This window comes from Rhopalosiphum maidis, chromosome 1, assembly GCF_003676215.2.
Source record: "Rhopalosiphum maidis isolate BTI-1 chromosome 1, ASM367621v3, whole genome shotgun sequence".
NCBI lineage: Eukaryota > Metazoa > Arthropoda > Insecta > Hemiptera > Aphididae > Rhopalosiphum > Rhopalosiphum maidis.
Window position 1 is genome coordinate 78,890,567 of NC_040877.1, and position 24,873 is coordinate 78,915,439.

General features: G+C 24.9%; 1 protein-coding gene across 6 annotated transcripts; it reads right to left on the reverse strand.

The window, feature by feature from the left end:
• On the reverse strand, positions 1–23,826 carry LOC113556538 (ribosome-releasing factor 2, mitochondrial). 6 transcript variants are annotated; one of them, XM_026961548.1, is made up of 15 exons: positions 10,383–10,414; positions 6,389–6,519; positions 6,116–6,229; positions 5,893–6,045; positions 5,662–5,832; positions 4,901–5,169; positions 4,618–4,839; positions 3,861–3,992; positions 3,596–3,766; positions 2,560–2,662; positions 2,347–2,493; positions 1,292–1,479; positions 516–611; positions 299–445; positions 1–230 (listed from the first exon to the last, which is right to left on the reverse strand). In XM_026961548.1, the coding sequence occupies exons 1-15, from the start codon at positions 10,400–10,402 to the stop codon at positions 60–62; spliced, it is 2,235 nt and encodes a 744-aa protein (XP_026817349.1). In that variant the 5' UTR covers positions 10,403–10,414; the 3' UTR covers positions 1–59. The 6 variants fall into 6 exon arrangements, with proteins under 6 accessions (XP_026817349.1, XP_026817353.1, XP_026817354.1 ...); XM_026961552.2 differs by lacking the exon at positions 10,383–10,414 and adding an exon at positions 23,796–23,826 and having other exon boundaries at positions 60–230; XM_026961553.1 differs by lacking the exon at positions 10,383–10,414 and adding an exon at positions 20,209–20,227 and having other exon boundaries at positions 60–230.
• Between the last annotated feature and the right edge of the window lie 1,047 nt (positions 23,827–24,873).

Consider the following 24,873-nt stretch of genomic DNA (forward strand, 5'->3'; position numbering starts at 1 on the left):
AATACATTTTTAACAATACAAAACAACAAATTTTATTTTTATTTTCACACAATATTCAATTAAAATGGATAAAATCCAGTAATATTTTTAACTGCTTCTCCTTCATCTTTAGCAGAAACTTCTTGATAAGAATGAAATTCCATAGAAAATGATGCAGTACCTGATGTAAATGTTCTAAGATCCTTTGAATAACCTAATAAATCTGCTAGAGGAACTAACGCATTTATTACCTAAATTACAAACCATAAAAATAAATAATAGAATAGATTATATAATTTATAATGTTTTATTCTATTACTCGATAATTTGATCTAGTTGAAATATCTTGAATCGAGCCTCTTCTTCTTCCAAAATCCGAAAGTACAGCAGAAGAATGATCATCATCAGTCACGACTTCAACATTCATAATAGGTTCGAGTAAAGTTGTATTAGCAGATTTCAGTAGCTATTTTAAATAAGCATTAATAGAAATCTATTGAAAGAAATAAGTTAAAATCAACAAGGGGATACCATACTTTTTGAACACATTGATTTACAGCGGAACTTAAGACAGTATCTGATGTCCCTTTGCCAACTTCTAGCCAATGAAGTACAAAACGAACATTGATTACCTTAATTATTAACAGTAGACAAACTATATTAATATATAAAATATATAAAACAATTACGCAAAAAATTTTAATTTTATTTTAAAATAAATTTCATCCTTATTGTTTCATAAATTCACGATAGTCAATTCATAGTATTAGTATATTAAATGTAAATAACACAATATTACAATTGGAGTATTTATCCATAATAGAAATTAGAAAAATCATACTACATTTTTTTTAGAATGAGGTTTTAGAATTTAATAATTTTATAAACAATCGAAAATAGAAAACATTAGGTATTTAAAATCATAAATGTAACTTCAAAATAAATTTATTTAAAAGTTATTTAAAATCTGAACAATTCATTTTATATTTTATTCTATAAAAAATTTGCAATGATATTAAATTTTTAAACATAAACCGGTACCTAAAAATAACAACATGTAATTACTGATTTAATTTAAGTTGTTAAATTGAATGATAAATCATTATTCTTCAGTTTTAACCTAAATTTAATAATTATAAAAAACTGTAACTGTATTTTCTATAAACAGCATCACTTTAATACACGTTCATAATGAAATATAGGTTCTAAAAGTATTGTAACATATAATTTAAAATACCATGTTGTAAGTTTTGGTAAAAATAAAGTTAAAAATAATATTTAGATAAGATACCATATTTTTTTAATTACTAACAGGGCATCCAAGTTTGGGACCATGCGCTAAAGCAGCTTTTGCACTTGATGTTATAATATTTAATCGGTTTAAATATATAGCTGCTGTATTGGAAGCATTATCTGGACTCTGATCCAATGATAACATTTTTTTATTAGTTTCATGTTTTAATATTGACATCACTACATAAACACTATGTGTAGTTGAACCTAAAAAAAATGTATATTAATTATATATTTTTTAAGCAATGTATAAAGAAAAACAATTAAAAAGGACATTGTTCTGTGTTTTATCAACACATAACATCACGTTACATTTCATGTTAAGAAAAATTAATTTAATTCTGTTTTTTTTTTTTATATTAGAGTAAATTAACTTATAAGTTTTTTTTTATTTAAATTTTAAAGCAAGATGTGATAATTTTAAAGTGTACTAAAAATTTCAAATTTTAGTCAACAAAATATATGAGTATAACATCATCTACTAATTTCCTCAAAATAGGCACTAATCAAACTATTTTGCTTTCTCTGATCATAATACCTTTTAAAAATTTTACGCTCTTATCAAATTGTTGATAGTCTGAGTATCTGTCAATGAAACAACTATTTATTTACTTTTTTGAATTATCTATTATTCTATACTAACTCAAGCTTTATTTTAGTTTAGTGGTTCTCAACCTTTTTTGATTCATGTTGATTTATGTCACCTAGCCACTAGAATTAAACACTGCATCGCCCTAAGGTTAGGTTAAACATAATTTTAATTATAGTACTTTAAGTAAAAATATTATTTTGTAGTCTATAATTCCTTTACTTTTGAAGAATTTCTTATATAATTTAAATATTTTATATTGTTAAGCATAATATAATGTAAGTTATTAATTAAGATAATCATTTCGGCATCTTGATAATTGCATACAAAATACAATTAACTTACTAACAACAAACACATTGAGAATGAAAGAAATTAGTATATTAATATTTCTTATTTACTACAAGATACGAGATATCTTATAAAAAATACTAAATAGTAATCATTCATAATATAAAAATATAAATTGATTAATAATAAAGTACCAATTTTTAAATCAAGTCTATGACTTTCTTTTGCTTCTGACATTAATCCTTCTTTGTACGAAATTTGTGGACGACTAAGATCAATATCAATTTTAAATTCAGTTTTTATCCGTTCTCCAATTACTTCTAAATGCAATTCACCCATGCCTAATCTGAAAATAAATTGAATTTATTCTAAGGAATTTAAAATAAATAAATATTAATATAATTTACCGGCTAAAATTGTTTGACCAGTTTCCTCATCATACTGAATTCTTAAGCTAGGATCTTCTCTATGCAACTGACTTAATGCATTATCCAAAGCTAATTGATATGCCTAATACAAATTAAATCAATATATATATATATATATATAGAGTGAATATTATTCAAATAAAATTAGAACAGATAAATATATTATAATTAGGTATATCAGCAGTTCCCAAGCCATTGGTCATGGCAGCATGGAACTGGGCAGCAGATCATATAATATTAACATTACTAATGTAAATATTTAAAACAATATTATATATATTATTATACACAAATGTATTTGGGTATGCTATTAGTCATTGGTGGGCCTCAGAGATTTTTTTACAAAATTTGTGGTCGGCAAAACCATAGATGTATGGTATGCCGTGGCATCCCCTGCGGATCTATGGAGCCAGCTTGTTTTTTGTTTTTACTTTTTAGTAAGGAGTTTATAAACATTCTTATTTATAAAAAAACTTTTGACAGACGATTAGAATTATAAATTAAATTCATATTAATATTAGTAATAAAATGCAAAGTTAAAATTATATTTTTACTTATATTGACTATTATTTTGAGAACTTTGTATTTATGTAATACATGTTTTTTAAAAAAAATTCTGATTTAGGTTTTTCTAAAAGGAGATAAAAATTGAGTTTTTTTTTAAATATATTGGCATCTCCTGCAAAAAAAATCTGCTCACGCCTATGGGCAAAGCTAAACAGATTGAGAACCGCTGAGGTATATCATGAACCATGATTAAAACATTTGAAACCAATGTCAAACAAAAAATATTAAATAAAGAAAATTAAAATCATATCTTTAAAATAAAATAAGTAATGATAATAGTGAAAACTGACATTTTTAAAAATAAACATGATTAATGATTTTTATATATGTATTTAAATATCATTATAATTTTAAAATATAATATAATATATTATAAATGGTAATAGTATTTACTATTACTACAATGAAAGTTTAATCTTTTTCTGAGAATATAAATTAATTAATTTACTTGAGACGGTGGTTCAATAGAACAAAAAAAAACTGGATCTGGTATGTTCATTTCAACTCCAAGCATTTCAATAGATTCTTCTTGGGTCATTTTTTTTGATTTTGACAACTTTGTTAAAGCATTCTTTACTGCATTGTTACTGTTGGAAAGTAAATCTCCACAAACAGTGTTCTTAAAAAATAAATACAGTTAAATAAAATAATAATATATTAGTAAATATTTTATAAAGTAAATAAATTAAAATGTATATTATAAAAAAACATACTTTTAGCCCTGTAACAGCTACAATGTTTCCAGATTCTACATTATTTACTTCTTTATAATCATCAGCGTAAGCTATCATAACACGATTAATATTTTCAGACTTGGATTGAGAAGCATTGTATAATTTTTGGCCCTGAAAATTGAAATTAAAATACATTAATAGTCAACAAAAGCCAAAAAAAATATATTTTAATGGAAAACAAATAATCTTTTGTTTTTTAATAAATAATATTAAGTTATTTAATTAAAGAATAAAAATACTGACTAATAATCTATTTAATAATTACATTATTACGTGGTTTTCTAAAGCTAGATCCAAGGCTAGGTAGCCTTATGCTTGTGATAATTTCAATACTAATTAAATATCCTAAAAATATTTTACAGTTTTTTCTTTGTAATTATTTTTCTTTTCTTAATATATGAACAATAAGGTACATTTTTTTCCAAGACTAAAATTTATCACATTTTCAGTTTTATACATAATATTATAATATTATCTTGGCTTAAAATACTTAAAAAATATGGAACTTAACTTTATTCAGATGTAATTATAAATTTACAAAAAATGTAGAATATGTCTAGAATTTTGGGATTTAAATAGATGATACATTTTAAAATTTAAATAAAAATAAATTATAACAAATGATTTCTTTGAAAGTGAAAAATCTGATTTCTACTAGGGTGTATTTTTATTCTAGTTGATTAAACATAGAATATAATTATACAAATATTTTTATTATGAAATTAATAACTTTTACCTTTTCTAAGGTACCAGTATAAATCCTTAAAAATGTAACAGGCCCCTTTTGTTTTTCATGAACAATCTTAAAAGCTCTAGCTGACATAGAGGTACCAAAACATTTAAATGGATCTAAAGTAATACAGTCATTTGGTGATGGTAGATAATCTATAATACCATCCATAAGTGTTTGCACACCAATATTCTTATAGGAACTACCACAAAATAATGGGACACCTTTCTAAAAGAAAAAGTTATAACAAATTAAAATATGCAAAAATTAAATTATTCTATTGACATACTTGTGATATACACACTCGTCTAATAGCTGATAATAATATATCATAATCAATACAATTAACATTATCAGAATTTAAAACAATATTAGCAATTGTTTCATCCATATCAGCTAAATCTCCAATAAGTACCTCTCGTACTTTACACAATGCCTCCCATTGTTTAGTATTATCTTCTACAGGAGAAGAAATTACTTTTTGACCATTATCACCATGCCAAGTTAATATATCCTTTTTGAGTACATCTATTAAACCTATGAGTCGTCCATTGCTTTCTGAAAAATAAAATTATTATCATAAACAAAATACAAAATATAAATAAATTATAAATTTAATTTAATAGGTAATTATTAATATTGTATTATAATTTTTTTACAGTGATAAGAGAATAAATCATTGTATGCCTAGGGCAATTAATTGCTTAACAGTAATATAATAAGTATTGATTAAAAAAATATGTTTCTACTGGATGGTTCTTTTATCAAACATAAATTATTATTTCTAAGTCTATCAACGCTTTTAAAAATAATATTTTTTATCATTATAATTTTTTAAATTTTACTTATTTGAATGATAGTTTACATTTTTAATTTCAAAAATTACAAAATATTTTGTGAATTCATTGATACATAAATATTGAAATTGAAAATGTAAGTTGTCATTCAAAAAAGTAAAAACTTATACAATAATTATTTTTTAATTTCTTAAACACATTTCAAAAATTTCAGAATTATAGTTTATATAATTTTATACCATAGAAGTCTCACCTCTGACTGGTATTTGTAATTGCAATGGAGTAATATTAAATTTTGACTTAAGTAAATTAATACACAATGGCAATGAAGCATCTGATCGATCCATTTTATTAGCATAAACTATACGAGGTATCATGTACCTATCTGTTTGACGCCATACAGTTAATGTTTGAGCTTCAACTCCTAAAAAACATGAAATATTTTAATATATTTTAACAATATCTTAAAAAAAAGTTAACCAACCAGCAGATGAATCCAGAACAATAACTGCTCCATCTAGAATATTTAATGTTTGTTCAACTTGCATTGTAAAATCAATGTGTCCTGGAGTGTCCACTAGATTAATACTGTGTTTTTTCCATGGCAAGGTTACAGCAGCAGAAGTAATAGTAATACCTGTAAAAATATTCAGTAAGTGAAAACAAATAATTTTAAACTAAGATTGATAAAATGTTAATAGTTTTGCCTCGGTTTCTTTCTTGATCCATATAATCAGTAACTGTATTGCCGTCGTGTACTTCTCCCATGCTATGTATTAAACCTGAGTAAAATAACATTCTTTCAGTAGTGGTAGTTTTACCTAAAACAAAAATATAAAAGATTTGAAAAATTAAATTATGTATTAATTTTTGAAATAAATATCAATTGTTAAAAAATAAGTTATAACAATCAACAGTTTTGTATATTATTTGATATATCAACATTCCGAGGACTAAACATAAAATAGTTAGATATTTACCAGCGTCTATGTGTGCTAAAATACCAATGTTTCTTATTTTTGACATTTTATCGATATTGTGACAATAATAACGTCTCATAATATGTTTGAAGTATACACTACGATGTACACGTCGATGAAAAAATAACATTCTAGAATGTAAAATAAATTAATAAATCAATTATGTTCACAATTTTATATCTAAATTAATTTAAAGTAGGTATATATAAAAAAAATTGTAGGTATTTAATATGAGCATTATAATCATAGTACTTGCTTAATTATTGTGTATAGCTGTAATTACATATATATTTTGTATTAAATTGTGAGGTTTCTTTAAAAACTGGATTTTAATGAATATGTTTAACTCTAACTTAAAGTATACTTAGTTACTGTAAAAAAAATAATTAATAATCTTAAAATAATATAGTTATGATACATTCAGTTCAACATTTTAATGCTGTGGTTCTGTACCAGTAACTCGTTTCGGCCTATAAGGTATCAACTATCTAGTTTTTTATCTGTTAATTTAAACCTTATCACAAATGTTTTTTCTATTACATAATTTAAAAATGATAAGATATTTATTGTTATTTGATAGTGTTGTATTTGAGGTGAGCCCGTGCGCAGAATTTTATGTGGCATTGTGGCCCTTCACATATTTTAATATTTATGGTTATAACTTCTAGCTTATAGATAAATTAATGATATAATATAACCTAACCTAAGTACTTCAGGTCTTCATAGTTTAGAAGACTTAATAGTAAAAAAAAAAAATTAGAAAATATATTAGAAAACTGCGAGTCAGCAGTGTCATAAGTTTTGTTATACAATTAAAAATTGAAATCATCAATTTTATTAGTTTGGTAGAATTAACGACTAGTTTTGTGATAATACAATAAGACTTGATTTTTAAGATTATCTTAAAGGTTGTCAATTCGAAGGAGTTATGATGAATTTTAAATATAAATCTTACTAAAGAGAACATAAATGCAAATATATACATGTAAATTATAAGTACCTATATTGTACACTTGTAAATTTAAAAAATATATTATTTATATCTTATAAATTTATAATTCGTTCTTTTTATTACCTACTTCATTCTTGTGTCAATCGTGTAGATAAGAATATGGACCATTTAAATTAATATTACCTATCAATCATACCTTACGTGATTAAAAATGAAACATACCTATTCGATTTATCGCACATGATACAAAAATATATATTATAAATTTTCAAATGATCCAAAATTCGTTTAAAATAATAATAAAACCAAAAAGATAGGTATATTTGTGTAAATATTTCTAATATGTACCTATATAGTATACATGCAACTATGCAAGATATGGATATTTGTATGGTAGATACATTGCTGCTGAAAAAACTTTATGTTATTTGACAAAAAAAATAATAAAATGCTTACAAAATCTAAACCCTAATTATCACTATTCAGTATTCACCATTCAATAAAGTTATTAGCATAATTTATTTGATTTAAATTTTATCATAAAATTAAAATCAAATATAAAATATATATTTTTTTAATAAAATAAGTAAAATAAAATATAACTTGATAAAAACCGTCAAGATAATATTTTTAATTGTACCTAAAAAAAAAAGGATAACGTCTTACTAACAATAGAATTTTGGCAGCAATTGGTTTAACCGGTCAATTTTGCTCATGCATTCCCTCTTTGAAATACAAGTGGCCAAACCTGATTATCTTATGCTTTACTCTTCACTATTGTCCTTTTTTGTTGTGTCAAAAAACGTGTTTCGGAATATAAAATGGATTGTGATTTATTATATATAGTCCGGTTATTTTATTCAGTTGTATGTTTTTTTATTATTCATAACAGCTAGTTCTAAAAGGATGCTGTGTACCGACTGACCAGGACCACCTGGCCTTTTAAAAAAAACTTGTTGGGGCACCTATTCCTATCTAACCGTAGTTATTCAACGGTTAAAAATTGTTGTACCACAGATTTTAAAATATTTATCAAATATAAAATTGGATAATTTAATAATTAAAACATTTAATATTATATTACTTATATATTGTATACAATTAAATATTATGTGTTATTAATATTATTATTTAAATAGCTTTAATAACTAGTTTTATTACTTAATAAATATAGTTACCTATTACTTATTAGCAATAAAGCAACAAGTTGTTAACAACAAGAACATTATAACCGAATAAAGATTAAGTAAAGCTTGATAGCTTTTTGAAAAGGGCTTCTAGTGTGGTCAAGGAGAAAACCTTTGAAATGATAAAGTTAGTATAGAAAGGTATATGGTATATCTACACCTGAAGCTCAGGGATTTAACTAACTTGGAATTACTTGTAATTATTAAAGGGCTACCTAATATTTTTGAGTTCCGATCATAATTTTTTGAGCTGGAATAATTATAATTGATTATTCATATTTAAAAAATCATATTAGTCAGCATTTTATATCCTTGAAATTTAAATTTTAAATTACTTACAATACATTTTTTTATATCTATATTTAATATTTATGGTACACAAAAAAAGTAGAATCTGTTGTTTTTAGTTGCATCAAGAACTAAAATGCATAATTTTCTAATTTAAAATAGCTATTAGTTTATTAGGTACTTGTATATTCGTGTTATATTTAAATATAGTGTTACATTTTGATAATTGGATATTTTAATACTTAATTTATTTAATTCGTACACTATTCACTATCTATCTATATATAGGACATAGGTACCATATAGACCATTCAGTGCTTCAATAAATTTATTGTATATCTATATCTATATTTAAGTCTTGAATTAAATCTGTAAACTTCACTTTAAAACCTAACCTTAGAATTGTTTTCTTAATATTATGATTGTTTGTTACTTTTTAATTAAAAATAATAATACAGTATAAAATTGAGTCAAGCCGGTAAAAATGGATAAAAAAACCAACGTTCGATAAATGGGTATATTTTAACTGTCATATTTTAATTTATTAATTTATGATCTATAGCAGGGGTGGCCAACTAGTCGATCGCGAGATGAATTTGAGTCAATCGCGACACCCTTTCGCATTTTCTTGAATTTTTAAATTTTTTTCAGAAAACAATTATAAATTTTTTTTTTTTGTAAATTTGTATTTCTTTGTTTATTATAAATGCATATATTACCTAATTTTATATTGATATCTATCACATTATGTAACATATATTTGTTATTTTGCATTACTATAGGCTATGATAATTATATACAAATAGATTCGTCAAGTATGCTTAGAAAATGAAAATTACTTTTTTTTTTATAGTAATTTGTTATCTCGAGTGATTCTTTGAAATTTTTGAAGTGACTGAATCAAAATTCAAACAAGTAATTTTTGAGTTATTATATTTTTGTTTATAATAGTGATACTTATCCTTTAATGGTTTTGTACTTTTGTATAAAAATAAATATAAATTAAGTGCCTGCCTATGCCTTATATGTAATATTTAGTCTAGAACCTATTGAATTATTATTCTAGGACAGTTTTTATAAATTATAAATTATAATATATTTATATTAATAAGCAATAATTATAATTATTAAATTATTACGATTTACAGCCCCTTTATTTTCTAAACCTATATTATAATGGTAATATAAGTACTCTTAGGCCTTAGTGCCCACATGTATAACATCTCGAAAAATATCTGATTAAATTACAAATCTAGGCGTGATAAAAAATGTATAGATTCTATTAAATAATAAATTATAGTGAAAAGGGTAGTTCTCATTTCAAAAAAAAAAAAAATAATTAAAATAAAATAAAAATGTAAGAGGTAAGTACTTCCGTTTCAAAAAAATCTTTAAATTCCAAATGTTCATTAAAGATAAACTATATTATCTATATTTATAGTTGTAGGTATAGGTACTTTATTATTTGAATAACTTGTTTTATAGTTATTAACAAAATTACATGTAATATCATACTATAATATTCATTACTAAATATTATTAAATAAATGTTTAATATAAACATTACCTGTTATAGGTATAATACATGAATATAATGTAATATTATTTATCCTTCAACTTCTATTTTATTTGTGAAATACTGAAATAGATAATAAAAAACAATTATAAATATAAATAATTTCTGGAACTGTTTTTATGCTTAAATCTAACACACTTTTCAACCATTTTAATTATTTATTTATGAACAATTATTACTTGAGTTTATGAGTAGTTCTGTAAAATATTCAGGATTTCTGGAAGTATATAATATAATATACAACTTTTTTTTATAAAAAAAAAGCCTGGAATTTAACATAAAATAAAACCAACTTCTGTTTACATTATATACAAAGCTAGAAATGGCGAGGCGGCGGGGTGATGGATGCAGTTATATGGCACTACATACAGTAAGAACGCGTACGTATATATACAAGACGGGAAGAGTACATTAAAGTTTGCCAATTAATTAAGGGTCGGAGTACGGCACGACGGCAACGGGGTGCGTAGGAGGCGGAGGAAGCAAATGACGGGGCTGGGGGGCGGGACGCCAAGGAAACCCGCGATGAACACAAGTGTGTATACTCGTATAGTTACAAGTTGGATCGTAAATTGAAATTTACGGAAACCGGCGGCAGTAAGGGAAAGCCGAAACATCTTAGACACCCAGTATCCTCTTTTTCTCTCTGCTCGGTCTGAATGCCTTCTGCGCGTCCCGTCCCCTTCCTTTTATGCGCTACTCAACTACCCTCCCCCTTATGCTTCACCGCTGCCCGTACAACAGACTTCCATATTTTGAACCTCTACCACTCGAGAACGTCTACTGATTTTATTTTATTTCTACTCTCTTTATACCACACGAGGGGTTTAATGCCATAAAAATCTCTTTCCGCTTGCGTTCGTTGCGGGGTCGTAATCATTTTTTTTTATTTTATTAAAAAACGGCCCCCTTTTCAGACGCAATAAAAAGCTAACTCTTGGCGGGGAACAAGGGTATATAAGTACTGAAAACAAATATCGTGAAGAAAATGTTTTTTTAATGTAAAAACTATCTCGGTTTGGACTTATTGCAACAGTTCAATAGACGTCCAAATAAATAAAACAATACAATTAGTTTGTCACGAAATCATATAACAATTCTATAAATCCTAATAATTTCTTTTTCTTTAGGACATTACACTATTATAGATATATCCAATGATTATTGCCTATTATTAATCAAGTCTGTATAAGTTTATGTTAAGGTTAATAATAATGACTATTTATATTTTTAAACAGTTCTACGAACAATATAGTTATATTTTACATTCCATAATACTATATTAAGTATATAATATTACTAACTTAACAATACGCATTAAAGCAATAAGTACATAATATTAATAAAAGTTAATTTATTATCAAAATAATCATAATATATAAATATATAAAAATATAAAAATATATATTTTTAAATCTTAACAGAATTTAAAAATATTTTCAATTTTGAACAAGGAATATATTTTTATAGAAGAAATATATCAACTATAAATATGTATAATATATTTAAGCAAACAAAAATTATAAAATTACTAACCACTTTATACTTATAATTTATTCATGGATACGAGTAAATAAGACAATACAAGTGTAATGAACAAAAATAAATATCTATACATATTATCAATGTATCTACATTTTAATACATTTGATTAGTTAATTTATTAAAAACAACATTGGATTTAATATTAACACTGTAAATATTGTTTTTAATATTAGTTGATTTATATTCGTTTACAAAATATAATTATTTCTAAAATTTAATTTTTTTTTTTTAAAGCTAAAGTGCTATACAATTATTTTGTCAAACTATTTTAAATTGTAATGCATTATAATATTTAATAATAATATTAGGTTAAAGCATCAATTCTTCGATTTAATAATCTAATAATAATAATTACCATTTTACTTTAATATAGGCAAGGTTGGAAAGGTACTCAAAAAAAGTTATCATGATATATATATATATATATATGCATTTAATGTGTCTAGATACAAAACTAGATACAAAAATACAATATAGATTGTGATTGTGATTTGTGAATGTAGAAAAGATATAAGATTATGAATCAATTAATATATAAGGCACCAAGAAACATGATCTTTTTATATTTCCAATTTAATTTTATTAATTATTAAACGTCTATGCACTAAATTGTCTATACAAATAAATACATAGTATATAACTATCTGTACCTACCTTTGATTTTATTTTCAATTTTATGTGAAAAGACCTATATGCCCTACATGGTTACACTCATATCTAGGTAGCAGATTAATATTTTATGAGAACGAACATTCCAGTTGAATGCTTATCTGTATTACTGTAGATAGGTATACATATACGGACACCTTAATTTTATTTTATGTTTTTCAAATTATCTTAAAAGTTATAAGTGTTATAACATTGTGTGGTAAGTAATTTTTTTCGTTATCGTTAATTTCGGCTCGATTGCACCTGTAAAATTTTTCGTAAACATATTCAGTACAGGTATCTGCGACGAAATTAAAAAATATAAATAATACAAACATAAAAAAAAATCTACCACAATTGTTCCATTTATTTTAGGTTTTGAGTGTCCTGCAAATAAAATTTAAATTTTCTGGTACTTTTCAGTAAAAAGTTTTTATGATAATATTATCTTGTATCTTTTGGAAAAATAAGACACATGATACAAGATATAAATTGTATCTTTGATATTGCCCAACCCTAAATATAGGTAAGTACCAGATAGAATATAATCATACCTATGTCAATAACTAAATCAAGATTTTTTTTTTTTAAGAAATAATAAGAATTTAAAATAAGAATTGTAACGCTTAGATCGTCAGGTATATGTACTTAATTTTCTATTTAAATTTATTATTTCATAAATATTTCTAATTATATTGTAAAATTATAATTTTAATAACTTATAATTAATTTACAATAGAAAACTATTTATGTATCAAGTCAATTGATACAATATATTATTATTAACCTATAATTTTTACCTATCAGTTTAATCAAATTAATATTTTAATACACCTACCTACTACATATAATACTCTCAACCAACATTAGTTATTCAAATTTAAAAATGCAATATTTTAACTGTTTATGAATACAAAACAATATATTTTAATCGTTTTATAATACTTGTAATACATTTGTTAGTAATTGTATATTTTTAAGCACTAAGGAAAACCATTCGAATTATACCTACTATTCTAAAAATTACAATGTTAACATAAATGTAGACAGTCACAGATTATTAAAGTATAATAAAGTTAAGTTTTCTAAATGTTGGAGTGTGGTTAGAAAATTAATTTTCATCTACCTACCTAGTAAAATGGTCGCTTAAGGTTGCGGCTTTTGTAAACTTTGACAGGAGTTCGAATAGAGTTCAGGACTTATGAGGCATAGTATTTTACCAAGTTCCAAGTATTTTCATTATATGTTTAACATAAATACGTCGTTATGAAATAAATTTACAAAATAAATTTTATAAAATTTTTTTATTTGTGATTAAAAAAAATAAATAAAATAAGTTTTTTGAAATTAATTGAGCAAAATATTGTAGTTTAATGTACTACATTGTGTATCCTATACATAATGTGCTGTATTGAAAGACAATTTAATTTAGTAACCGGTAGGTATATAAAGTTTAAACAAATTAGGTGTTGCATTTTTATATTACTAGTTGTTATTGCTGCCATATTTTTTCGTAATAATTCTAAGCTTTTTTTTTGTACATTAAAAACTACTATAAATCAAAACGATATGGGCATATGGCGTTTTAAATGTTCAATGTTTAGTGATAACTGATAAGGTTTTAAATAGTATTATTTGTCTTTTATTTCATCAATTTTTTTTCTGAAATAACTAGTTTAAGTGTTTATTATAATAAAAACACAAATTTACTCAGACACTTAGTGATGGATAAATAAAGTAAATATTTAGATGACAAACACAATTTATGACGTTATTCAAAAATGACTATACGTCAATTTAAAAAAATATGTGTTTATCTTTATACTAAAAAATAAATCATAATTGAATGAAAAAAAAAATATTTTCTATTTTTTTAAGTGCTAAAATTTAAAATTTGTATGTTTTAATTCCATACAGTATCATCTATAATTTATAAATATTTAATTATGAAGGTATTGTTTCAAATTTGAATTTCAAAACATCAATGATTGGTTTACTTTTGTGTTATATATAATAACTTATATAATTCATAAATATCAATGCGACAGTGACAATTAAATACGATAATAACTATCATAACCCTATATATAAACATATCCAATATGTATGACATATAGATATTACTAACATAATTATTTTGAATAAACTTAAAATACTATATATTATAATACGAATAATAATTTTTCTTCGTTCTACAATGTCCCGATAGCTGAGAGAATAAAAACTAAAAACACTTTAAATAATTATACTTAAAATTAAAGCTTGTATAGGTTACTAAATCGTTTATTTTAATAGTCTAAATATGTCAACTAAATAAACGCCTGTCGAGTGGTTTGTTTTGAAAATGAATATTTTTAAATGCAGATGAGTAAAACCTTTTTTTTGAAACCTGATACGGTAGATATTAAAGGGTGTTTTTAGTTATTAATTGTATTATTGTTTTAGTATTGCTATATTAAGGTAGATTAAATATTCCCTGTTCTTCTGAACACTTATGAAATCAACCCTAATAAAAACACGTACGTGTACTTAGCATATGAGACGAAAATAATGTTTAATAATATACATTTCATAAAAACATTAGTCTAAATAGTTCGTTTAAAATGTGTTTCATGTAGGCAAACATCTAAAATTTAGTATGATATTATGTTACTAATTAATAGTGATGTTCATAAAATGAAGACTATTATAACTTACTATGTATAATATTCGGCTGATTAGTTGTTAAAAATTTTAAATTAATTATAATCAGTCTATCTACTCAGTTCTTAAGCAGAACTAAATTGTTCTGAATTATTTAGAACTGCAATTGAAGCTTTTACACTTTTTGTTAAGCATTTTGTAAATTGTTGTATAAGTAGTTGAATTTAAAAAGTAGTTAATAGTAGTTTATATGTATCAAGTACTGAAATAATTTATTTTAATGAAAACTCAATTAATAAAATATTGTAGTCGTAGTACGACACTACGTTGTTATACAAACAAAATGTGTATAGTATCTAATGATTATCGATAGCTTATAACAGTTATAACAAAATGTTATTTTATTTATAATACATATATATTTTACAATTCAATATAATAATGTATAATTGAACATTTGAATACCAATTTAACAATTTATTTAAGTTTATAAAAATTTAATAATATTGCCAAAAATGAAATGACGTAAAATTACGAATATTTTATGTTACGTAACTTGAAATTATTAAAAATTGTAAAAATATAATAGTAGGTATATGTAATACAATATGGTTTTAGTAAATTAATTAGCAAACAAATCTGAATTTCATATGTGTGTGTGAAATACAAATCGAGTCCGCTACCTTGATATCTTATATAATATAAATTCTGATTCCTAGCTGTAATTTAAATGTCGACATTATTAAAGTAACGCCTTTATAGTTGGCCGCTAATTGCTAAATCTGCGTGTTTATTGCATTAGTTGGTACTTGGTACATATTGGTAGGTAGTGAATTTTTGTTTTAAAACTATTCACACACATTAAAATATAATACCTATTTATTAATTAGCGGTTTTTTTTTATCGTTCCTTCACGATGCATATTCTTACATACTCATATACTCTGCATAATATTTAATAATGAATTACCTACAATATTATATAGATACTAAATTATCTGTCCCAAAAATATTATGTACATGCTTATAAACTGTATCTTAATAGTTATTATTACCAAACATAACATAATTTACTGATTTACCTACCTATAATGATTGCAAGAATCCTATAATCATAGTCTTCTCCCAAATATCTGCGGTAACATATTATATGTTTTCAGTTTAGATGCAGCAGTGATTGAATTGGGAAAAAATTAGAAGGGAGATGCAAAAATAGTGTAATAAACATCTGCGTATCTGAATATTTAAATGTCTTATTGATAGAATATAATCAGAAGGGGTACGCATAAATATTTTTTACAAGAGGGACTCGGTACTTTTTCAATTCGAGTAATATAGTTATTTAGACAGCTGCATCTAGCATATATATAATATAACAGTTATATAATATATAGCTTAAGCGTAACAAATATAGTTTATACCATTTACGCAGTTATACATATCATATGTGTGACTGTTCGTGGCAAAATGTCTGTTAAGTTTATACAGGCAGGTATAAGGTTTACCTACTATATATATATAATATACGATATACATATATTACATACCTACACACAACACTCATATATTATATACAAATGTATCCTGTAAAGTTTCTTGAAGTCACCGTCGTGGTCGCCGACGACGCTTTCGTCCGGCAATACTGTACACAACAGCAAAGTACCTATACTGTACACTATATATATAATATATATATATACTTTCACCGCCAAAAAGACCACCGAAGCGCAGGGTGGGGGGATCTTGTAATTTGCCACATAAATTAAATCTGATTTAAATTTACTGAATGCACGGACAGAGCCAGTACTGCAAGCAGCACGTCTGTGTGTGCGTATATTATACCATAAAGTCATAGTCAATGTGTGTGTGTTTGAGCGCGCGCGCGTCGGGCTATACTGCAGCGGACGATGTATATACATCGAGCCCGGTGGTGCTGGAAAGAGACGGTGGGGGTGGGTTTACGTAAAGTTTAAGGCGCGCCGGCAACTTTGGAGGAATCTTGTCTATTATGAAATTGTCGAAGTTGTCCGGTGAACGGCCGCGGGGCCCTTTTGACCAGCGCGCGCGCCGCCACCCCTTTCCCACAGCCGCCGCGCCGCCGTCCCGTCTGGTTGATTGCTCGGCATTCCCGTGTACACCGCCGCAACTTTAATTATTCGCGTTCACTTTAACGTTAACAAACTCCTTAACCCGCCGTGATACACGCACCCGCCTCACCCCCTCTCCTGATGTCACCTACAGTTTAATCTTGGACATTGCCGAACTTAAGAACATCCCCTCTCCACCACACCCCGCGACCTCATGCCCCGCCACCGAAGCCACCACCGGTAAGGGGTGTACCGGGAAATATAGCCTTTCCCATTTCAATAGCAATACCGCCGTCCGTGTTTATATTGTTGTATGTATATTGTATATATATATATAATTGTATAGACGAGTGAATAGTATATACACACACACATATATATATGTATACCGATAAAACGACTCTGACATCTTTAGGTGTTCAATGAGTATTTAGGTTCACTGAAAATTAATTTACGGCTTACGACGATGATTTAATCAATAATTATTATTATGGTTAGACTATGTAACGCATCTATTATTATATAAAACGGATTAATGACGGTTTTTTAAATATACCTACCTTCGATGTAATAATGTAATATAATTATTAAAGGTATAGTTGGCTCGTGATTTGTTCAAATAAATACAAAAAAAAACAATAAACATCCTAATCATTGTATCGTTTTATCTTTTATGTTTTCGATTCCATACCAACTGAACTTTATATTGATAAAGCAAATTTTAAGTATAAAATTATAAATTATAAATAGAAAGAAAAATTATTTTTATTCATTGTCATCATCATCACTGTATAAATATATAAAATACTAAACATTAGACATTAGTTTATGAATTATTGAACTATAATAAAGCTTAAATATTATAAAATTTAATATAGAAATTTACTAGTGTTGATTATAAATTATTTTAAAAAGATGAATAAATTTGATATTAATATTAAAAAAATTATATTATAGAAATGTATTGTTGGTAATTAAGTGCACATTAATGTAAGTATAATTTATTCATTTTCATCGAATTTGATATTTTTGGACAGAGCCATATCACAAAATGTGTTATAAATTTATGATAATTGGATACATGTCAGAATTTCTTAACCAAGACCCGTACAACTTTTGATTTATTTTTAAGAGTAGACCTATCTAGTATAGCTATTGTAGATGCGCTAACTATAACACACGTAAACTACAATTTTTGCAAACATTTATAAGTTTAATAATATTATATATTAGCTTTTGACACCGAGGACTTGGCTTTAATAAAATACGTAAATAAAAAAAAAAATTATTTTTTAAGAATTTTTAAGTATATCATAATTTATAATATTATATAACTTATATGATGATATTAATATCTATTCATTAATTACGGCACTAATTTCCGTCGTTAATGCTATTTCGAATAAACAGTATAAGTATACCAATCATACTGCAGTATTTTAAGTTTACCTATAGCATTTCGATTATTCACATTTCAAGTATCGGTAATCAATTATCACTGTTATTAGAATACTATTTTAATGAAAAATTGATTCATTTAATAGACCAATCACGGGTGACTAAATTATGTTTAAGGGAGCATTAATTCACAATTGATTTATTAAATGTTAGGTTCGTTTAGTGATTGTTCATGCAATCCAGCATAACTGGGTTTGATATTACATTATTCATAATATTTTTCTTCTTTCATTTGTATTATTATTCTATGTTCTGTTTAATACTATGTAATATAATATATTGTTCTGTTTAAGTACCAAACAGATACATTATTATTATTTTATTACCTACTACTATTATTATTATAGGTATTATGTTAGTTTCTGCACTATTTATATTCTGCTAATATTATTGTCTTTCAACCTTTTAACTGTAATAATTTCTTGGTTATATATATATATATAATTTCAGTAGAGCTATAATAGTCTCGTACTAAAAGCTAATAATAATAAAAAAAAGTTTATCATATATACCTATATTATATGTGTGTACAATGTTTATATTATGTATATGGTATCCACAATAATTATTATGTCTTATAAATTATGATATTATTTATTCTCTTCATTAAAAAATTTAACTACGTTTATCTATAATATAATCACAATTTCATTTTCAATGTAGTGCAATATAATGAAAGATAAATTAATATGACGTATAGTGTATTAATATATATATGTATAATATTAACGTTTTATAAAGTCTTAGTGCGTTCAGTTTCAAAACAATTTAGTGGTTGTATATAAAAGGACTAAGGAAAATTAATATTAAACCTAAAACCTAAAGGATACTTGGGTAACTTAAAAAAACCAAAAAAAATATATATATATATATTTATATACTTTTATTACTTATACTAAAATATAGATAAAAATATAAGTAAAAATTGAAAGGGTTTTAAATGATAATTTACAAATATCGTCATCTATAAAAGTATTTAAAAATAATTAAACAAAACTATAAATATTTTTTTGATGAATTATCGATATTCACCAATATAATATTAGAAAATATTTATCAGAATTTATAAGTTTAATGAAAATAACTAAAATGATTACTGAATTTGGATAGAATCGTGATGAATTCAATTACGTCAATACTCATTATTGTAGGTACCTTACTAATTATTAAGCTATTACAAGATTTATTTTCTTTATTTTCTTTATTATTTTCCTTTGATTTATACAAAACAGTTTTAAATCGACTATTGCGAATAATGGATACAATATAATTTTATCAAAATAATAGGTAATTAATTACTGCTGCACATAACGTGTAACTCAATACATTAGTTTTTTGAGGTAGGCTGTTTATATAGATTACATAAGCATAATAATTTAGTTATTATATAATTATTATAATAATTATGTTATATTTTAAATAAATTATAAAACTTACCAACACCGTTACATGTAAATCCAGGTGTTTTAACGATGTTGCACAACTCAAACAAAATTGTGCGACACTAATATTTATAAACCCTTTAGAAACAAATAATAAAAGGGTGAAAAAATATTAATAGGGTTGGTGTACCAGACTAAATGGAGTGGGGGTAGGCTTCCATGTTTTTACCACCGTTAGAAGAACACTGCATGGGGGAATAAGTCAGTGACCAATCGATAGTCGCCGTTGGAGCTATAATCGCGACTGGAGGGGTTAGGAAAAACATATCAATCGGCAGATCCCTTCCCTTGACTAAAAGACCCATTGATGATGCAAGGAGACCCCGACGTTCCTTAGAAGACCGCTGTTCCATGTAATCGAACAACGATTCAAAGTACACACCACAAAGAGATATCTGCTGCTGCATTATACCGGAACATATTATGATATTATTATGAGAGACTACAAAGCCAAGACAATCGGACCGTAAACACTGGCCGCCATCTTTCGACTGGTTTACAGGCTAATTAAATATAAGTCTCATTTATTGTTTAAAATTAAAATTCCAACTACTGTTTTACTTTCTTGAAATGTTAAGAAAACTAAACGGCGAAGTCCTCAATACGTACCTAATAAAATAGTAATAGCTTTTATTTTGAATCTATTAAGTCTAAATATGTTTATAGTAAAAAAAACACTATTAGTTAATCTAAGATTGAGATTATTAAATAATTATAATGAGGTATTGAGGCTATATTTTTATGTATATAACTAGTTAAATAAATAGTTAAATTATTTATAAATACGTATACCGTGGAATCTGTGTAATTTAACTAATTGAAATTTATTTATGTTTAAATAAACTATGATTATTTGTATAGGTATACTATTATATGGCATTTATTATAATTTATAAATACTTTTATAACCTCAATACTTACCTTAGACTAAATTCCCGAGCACAATAATATAATTATCAACTTTTAAAGATCAATAATTTATTTTACAACATTTAAAATAATTTATTGTTAATTTTCATTGTACGCGTCGTATTTATTCTATTTTTTTTTTTTTACTTTACCTAATGCATAGCTTTATAATCAAATGAATTGCAATTACAATTTAATTAACGGTCACTGCTTCCGAAATTGTGAAAGATCAATAATAATAAAAAATACCATTAAATACCAATAAATAATATTAATAATCTATGAGATTATTTATCCAATCATTTTAGATTATAACAATGTAATGAGAATATAGAATTGTTTTATCATTATGAGTATAATTCTACAAATAATGAGTGAATTGTTAACAAAACTTATTTATTAATTACTTCGTATAAATAAAGCGATCCATTTAATAAATGTCATAAAAATGATATTGCTAACAATTTGTTATCGTTATCACCTTTTACATTTTTTTAAATAATAATATATATTTTTTATTAAACAGAATTATATTGAATTAAATATTTTTTGGATTGCATCGATACATAAAAAATGAAATACACTAAAAAATATTTTGTTCAGAAATATAAATAAAAAACGTATAACCTACCTTCAAAAAAATAAAAGTTTAAAAACTTATAAAAATATTTTTTTTTAATGTTCTGCAATGCCATTAAATTATATAAAATAAAAACATTTTCAAAATCATAAGTATAGATACTTCAACAGATCACCACAAATATCAATCATTTAATATGTTATAGATACATATTATTTATTTATGTAGTCTTATTTCTAATTAATTAATTTATTGTTGTATAAAAATATTGTACAATATAATTTCTTTAAAATATTATTGAAAAACTTAAATTTAATCACTAAGAATGTATTTTTGTCCACATAAATACTGTAGATTTAACATATTATTATTTTATGTTATTATATGAATTGGTATATCCAATGTGAACTTATAACCATTTAGTAATATGAATATAGCTTCTTGATAGTATTCAGAAAATTCTGCCGTTAACTTTAGAAATCAGAGTGATGTAGTAAAGTTTTACAGCAATATTGATTCATACTCTATCACTTGAACTCAAAATTCATGAAATTGCTAAGTAACATGTTACTTACTATAATATTTTAAAATCTCGTTCAATAAAATATAAAAATGTATTTTTTATAATAAAAAAACAATTATTAGGTATTAGTGAACTAATTGTTAAAACGTAAACAATTTAAAAAATACATTTAATACATCTCATTTGTTATTCATGTTTTACTCGTTTTGATATTATGTCAAACATTCAAAAATAGTTAATGTATCATTTTTTTTATTATTATTAAAAGATTTTTATATCATAATATAGGTAATAGGTATATCTAACATGTAATTATACTAATAGACTAATATATTATACTCCCAATCCCGAATCTTAATTTTATTCAATAACATTTAGTAGTCAAATGTTTTTTTTTACATTATACATACGTAGTATATCAAAATTGATTCTTTGTACAAATAAATAGGTTACGAAAATAATTACTGTTCAATAATTCATTTGATCTAAAGGGCTTGCACTGTTTGTTGGTCAAGTTATAATAGCGAATATGTGTATTGATAAACATGCCGAACGAATTACTACAGGCTAGTAATACATTACTCTTGTATTAAACAACCTTAACATCTAATGACCTACCCTATTTGGAAGTTTTGTACGTCGTTTTGAAAACCAACAGCAGGGGAGGTTTTTCTTTTCAAAAGATCCTTTCAGCTTTGTCTACCAATGATTTTGTACATACATATGTATTCTTTAATGTCTGTTTAAGGGGAGATTTTTCCCCACCCCAAAAAAACCTACCCGTTTTTAATTAACTGCTGTGCACACAAACATACTGCTTGTAGCAGTAGGTATTACGTTCATCAAAACTAAATTTCTGTCTAAGGCGTGCTATTATTCCTATTGAATATGTAATCCGTTTCGTCAGTACAATATGTAAACACTAATTCATTTTTATGTATACAATTACTCTTTCATAAACTAAATGTGAAACAAATTGATAAACATATTAACATGTCCGTAGTATAAGTTTTTTTTTATACACAGAATAATATTAATACACATTAATCATTTTACTACATACAATTTGAAATAAAATATTTCAATTAAGATATATTTTATATGCATTTAAAAAAACTATAACTCATAATAAAGAAGTGAATGATACCAAAATGTGATCGATATTACACTGAAACAAAATTGTACGTATTAATAAGTAGGTAGTTGCACTAACTGTTATTGGTGTGCTTTTTTCAGTCTTTTAGGTAATTAAGTCATTAAGAAATAATGCATTCAATAAAGAAAGTAAGCCGTTCTTATGTATTATAAGCTACAATTTATAAAAAAATAATAATGAAAAAAAAATGTAAAATTAAATTATGTTTTCATATAGAAAACACGTTTTTACTAAATTACCACGATTTAGATAGCAAGAAGGTAACTACCTACCTACTCGTCTCTTTAAAATAACGTAAACATTAAAATTTAGGTAATTTAATTTTAAATAAACGAATAACAGAGAAGTTAAACTATTACATACTTGTTCTGTTATTCAATATGATACATAAAAATATTACAGAATAGTACTTACTAAAAAAAATTCCATTTGTGATATTGAGCATCTTATACATAATTGTTAATTACATATTCGTTATTTTATTATATTATATGTTTCATGATAATTAACTAATAAAATAAAATATTTTTGAAAAAATTGGATTTATTGATGTATCGAATTAAGTTCTGTAAAAATATAATTATAAAATAATATTTAACGTAGGTACAAAATTATTTGATTGAAATCAATTGAATTGAACGATTTCGCAGAATAAAATTAATCGTGTGATGTACCAAAACTTTAAGTTTTATCGACAACATTATTTTCGATGACTATAATATTCTATTAGTGATGATTTTGTGCAACTGACCCAATAACAGTGACGATGCGCCGTACAACTATGGGGGAACTGTTATGTCCTTTCAAAGGGATGCTGGTCAAACTGGACCCGCAAAAACTGGTCCATGAAGGCAGATGCTTTAAAAACGTTATTATTATTATAGTTCTTTAAAAAAACTGACATGAATAGAAACCAGTTAAACCGGGTGGTTTTAGTATACGTGCGGATTTTTTTTTTTGAACGCATAAGATAAATGGGAGAATTTCATATAGAAAGCCATGCAGCTAAAATTTATTAGCTCAACCCTAAACGTATGTTAACTATAATATCGGTTTACGCACTTACCTATACCTTTGAGTTTAATTTTTATAGTATATTTCTGAGTGTAAAATAATATAAAACTTCATAAATCACAGGATCACTCTGATATTGATCAATACAATTTTAGTAAAAACTTATGTTATATATATGTACCATGAGTATCTTATGCAAAATAAATATAGGATTCGCTGTGCATATGGATAGGCGTAGATAACAAGGTTTTTGAGTTTAGCAGGGAAAGGACTTAATACTTGGCTATTTTATAATGAATAGTGAGTTGTAATGGTCGTAAAGTGAACCACTCCAAAACACTTCCGCATCTTCATTCGAAAAATTATATTATTTTTTAATAGAACATAATTTATATTATTATGTGTACAATATTTGAGACTTGAGTTATAAAAGGAAATGCATATAATAAAATATATATATTATTAAAAAATAGATGTA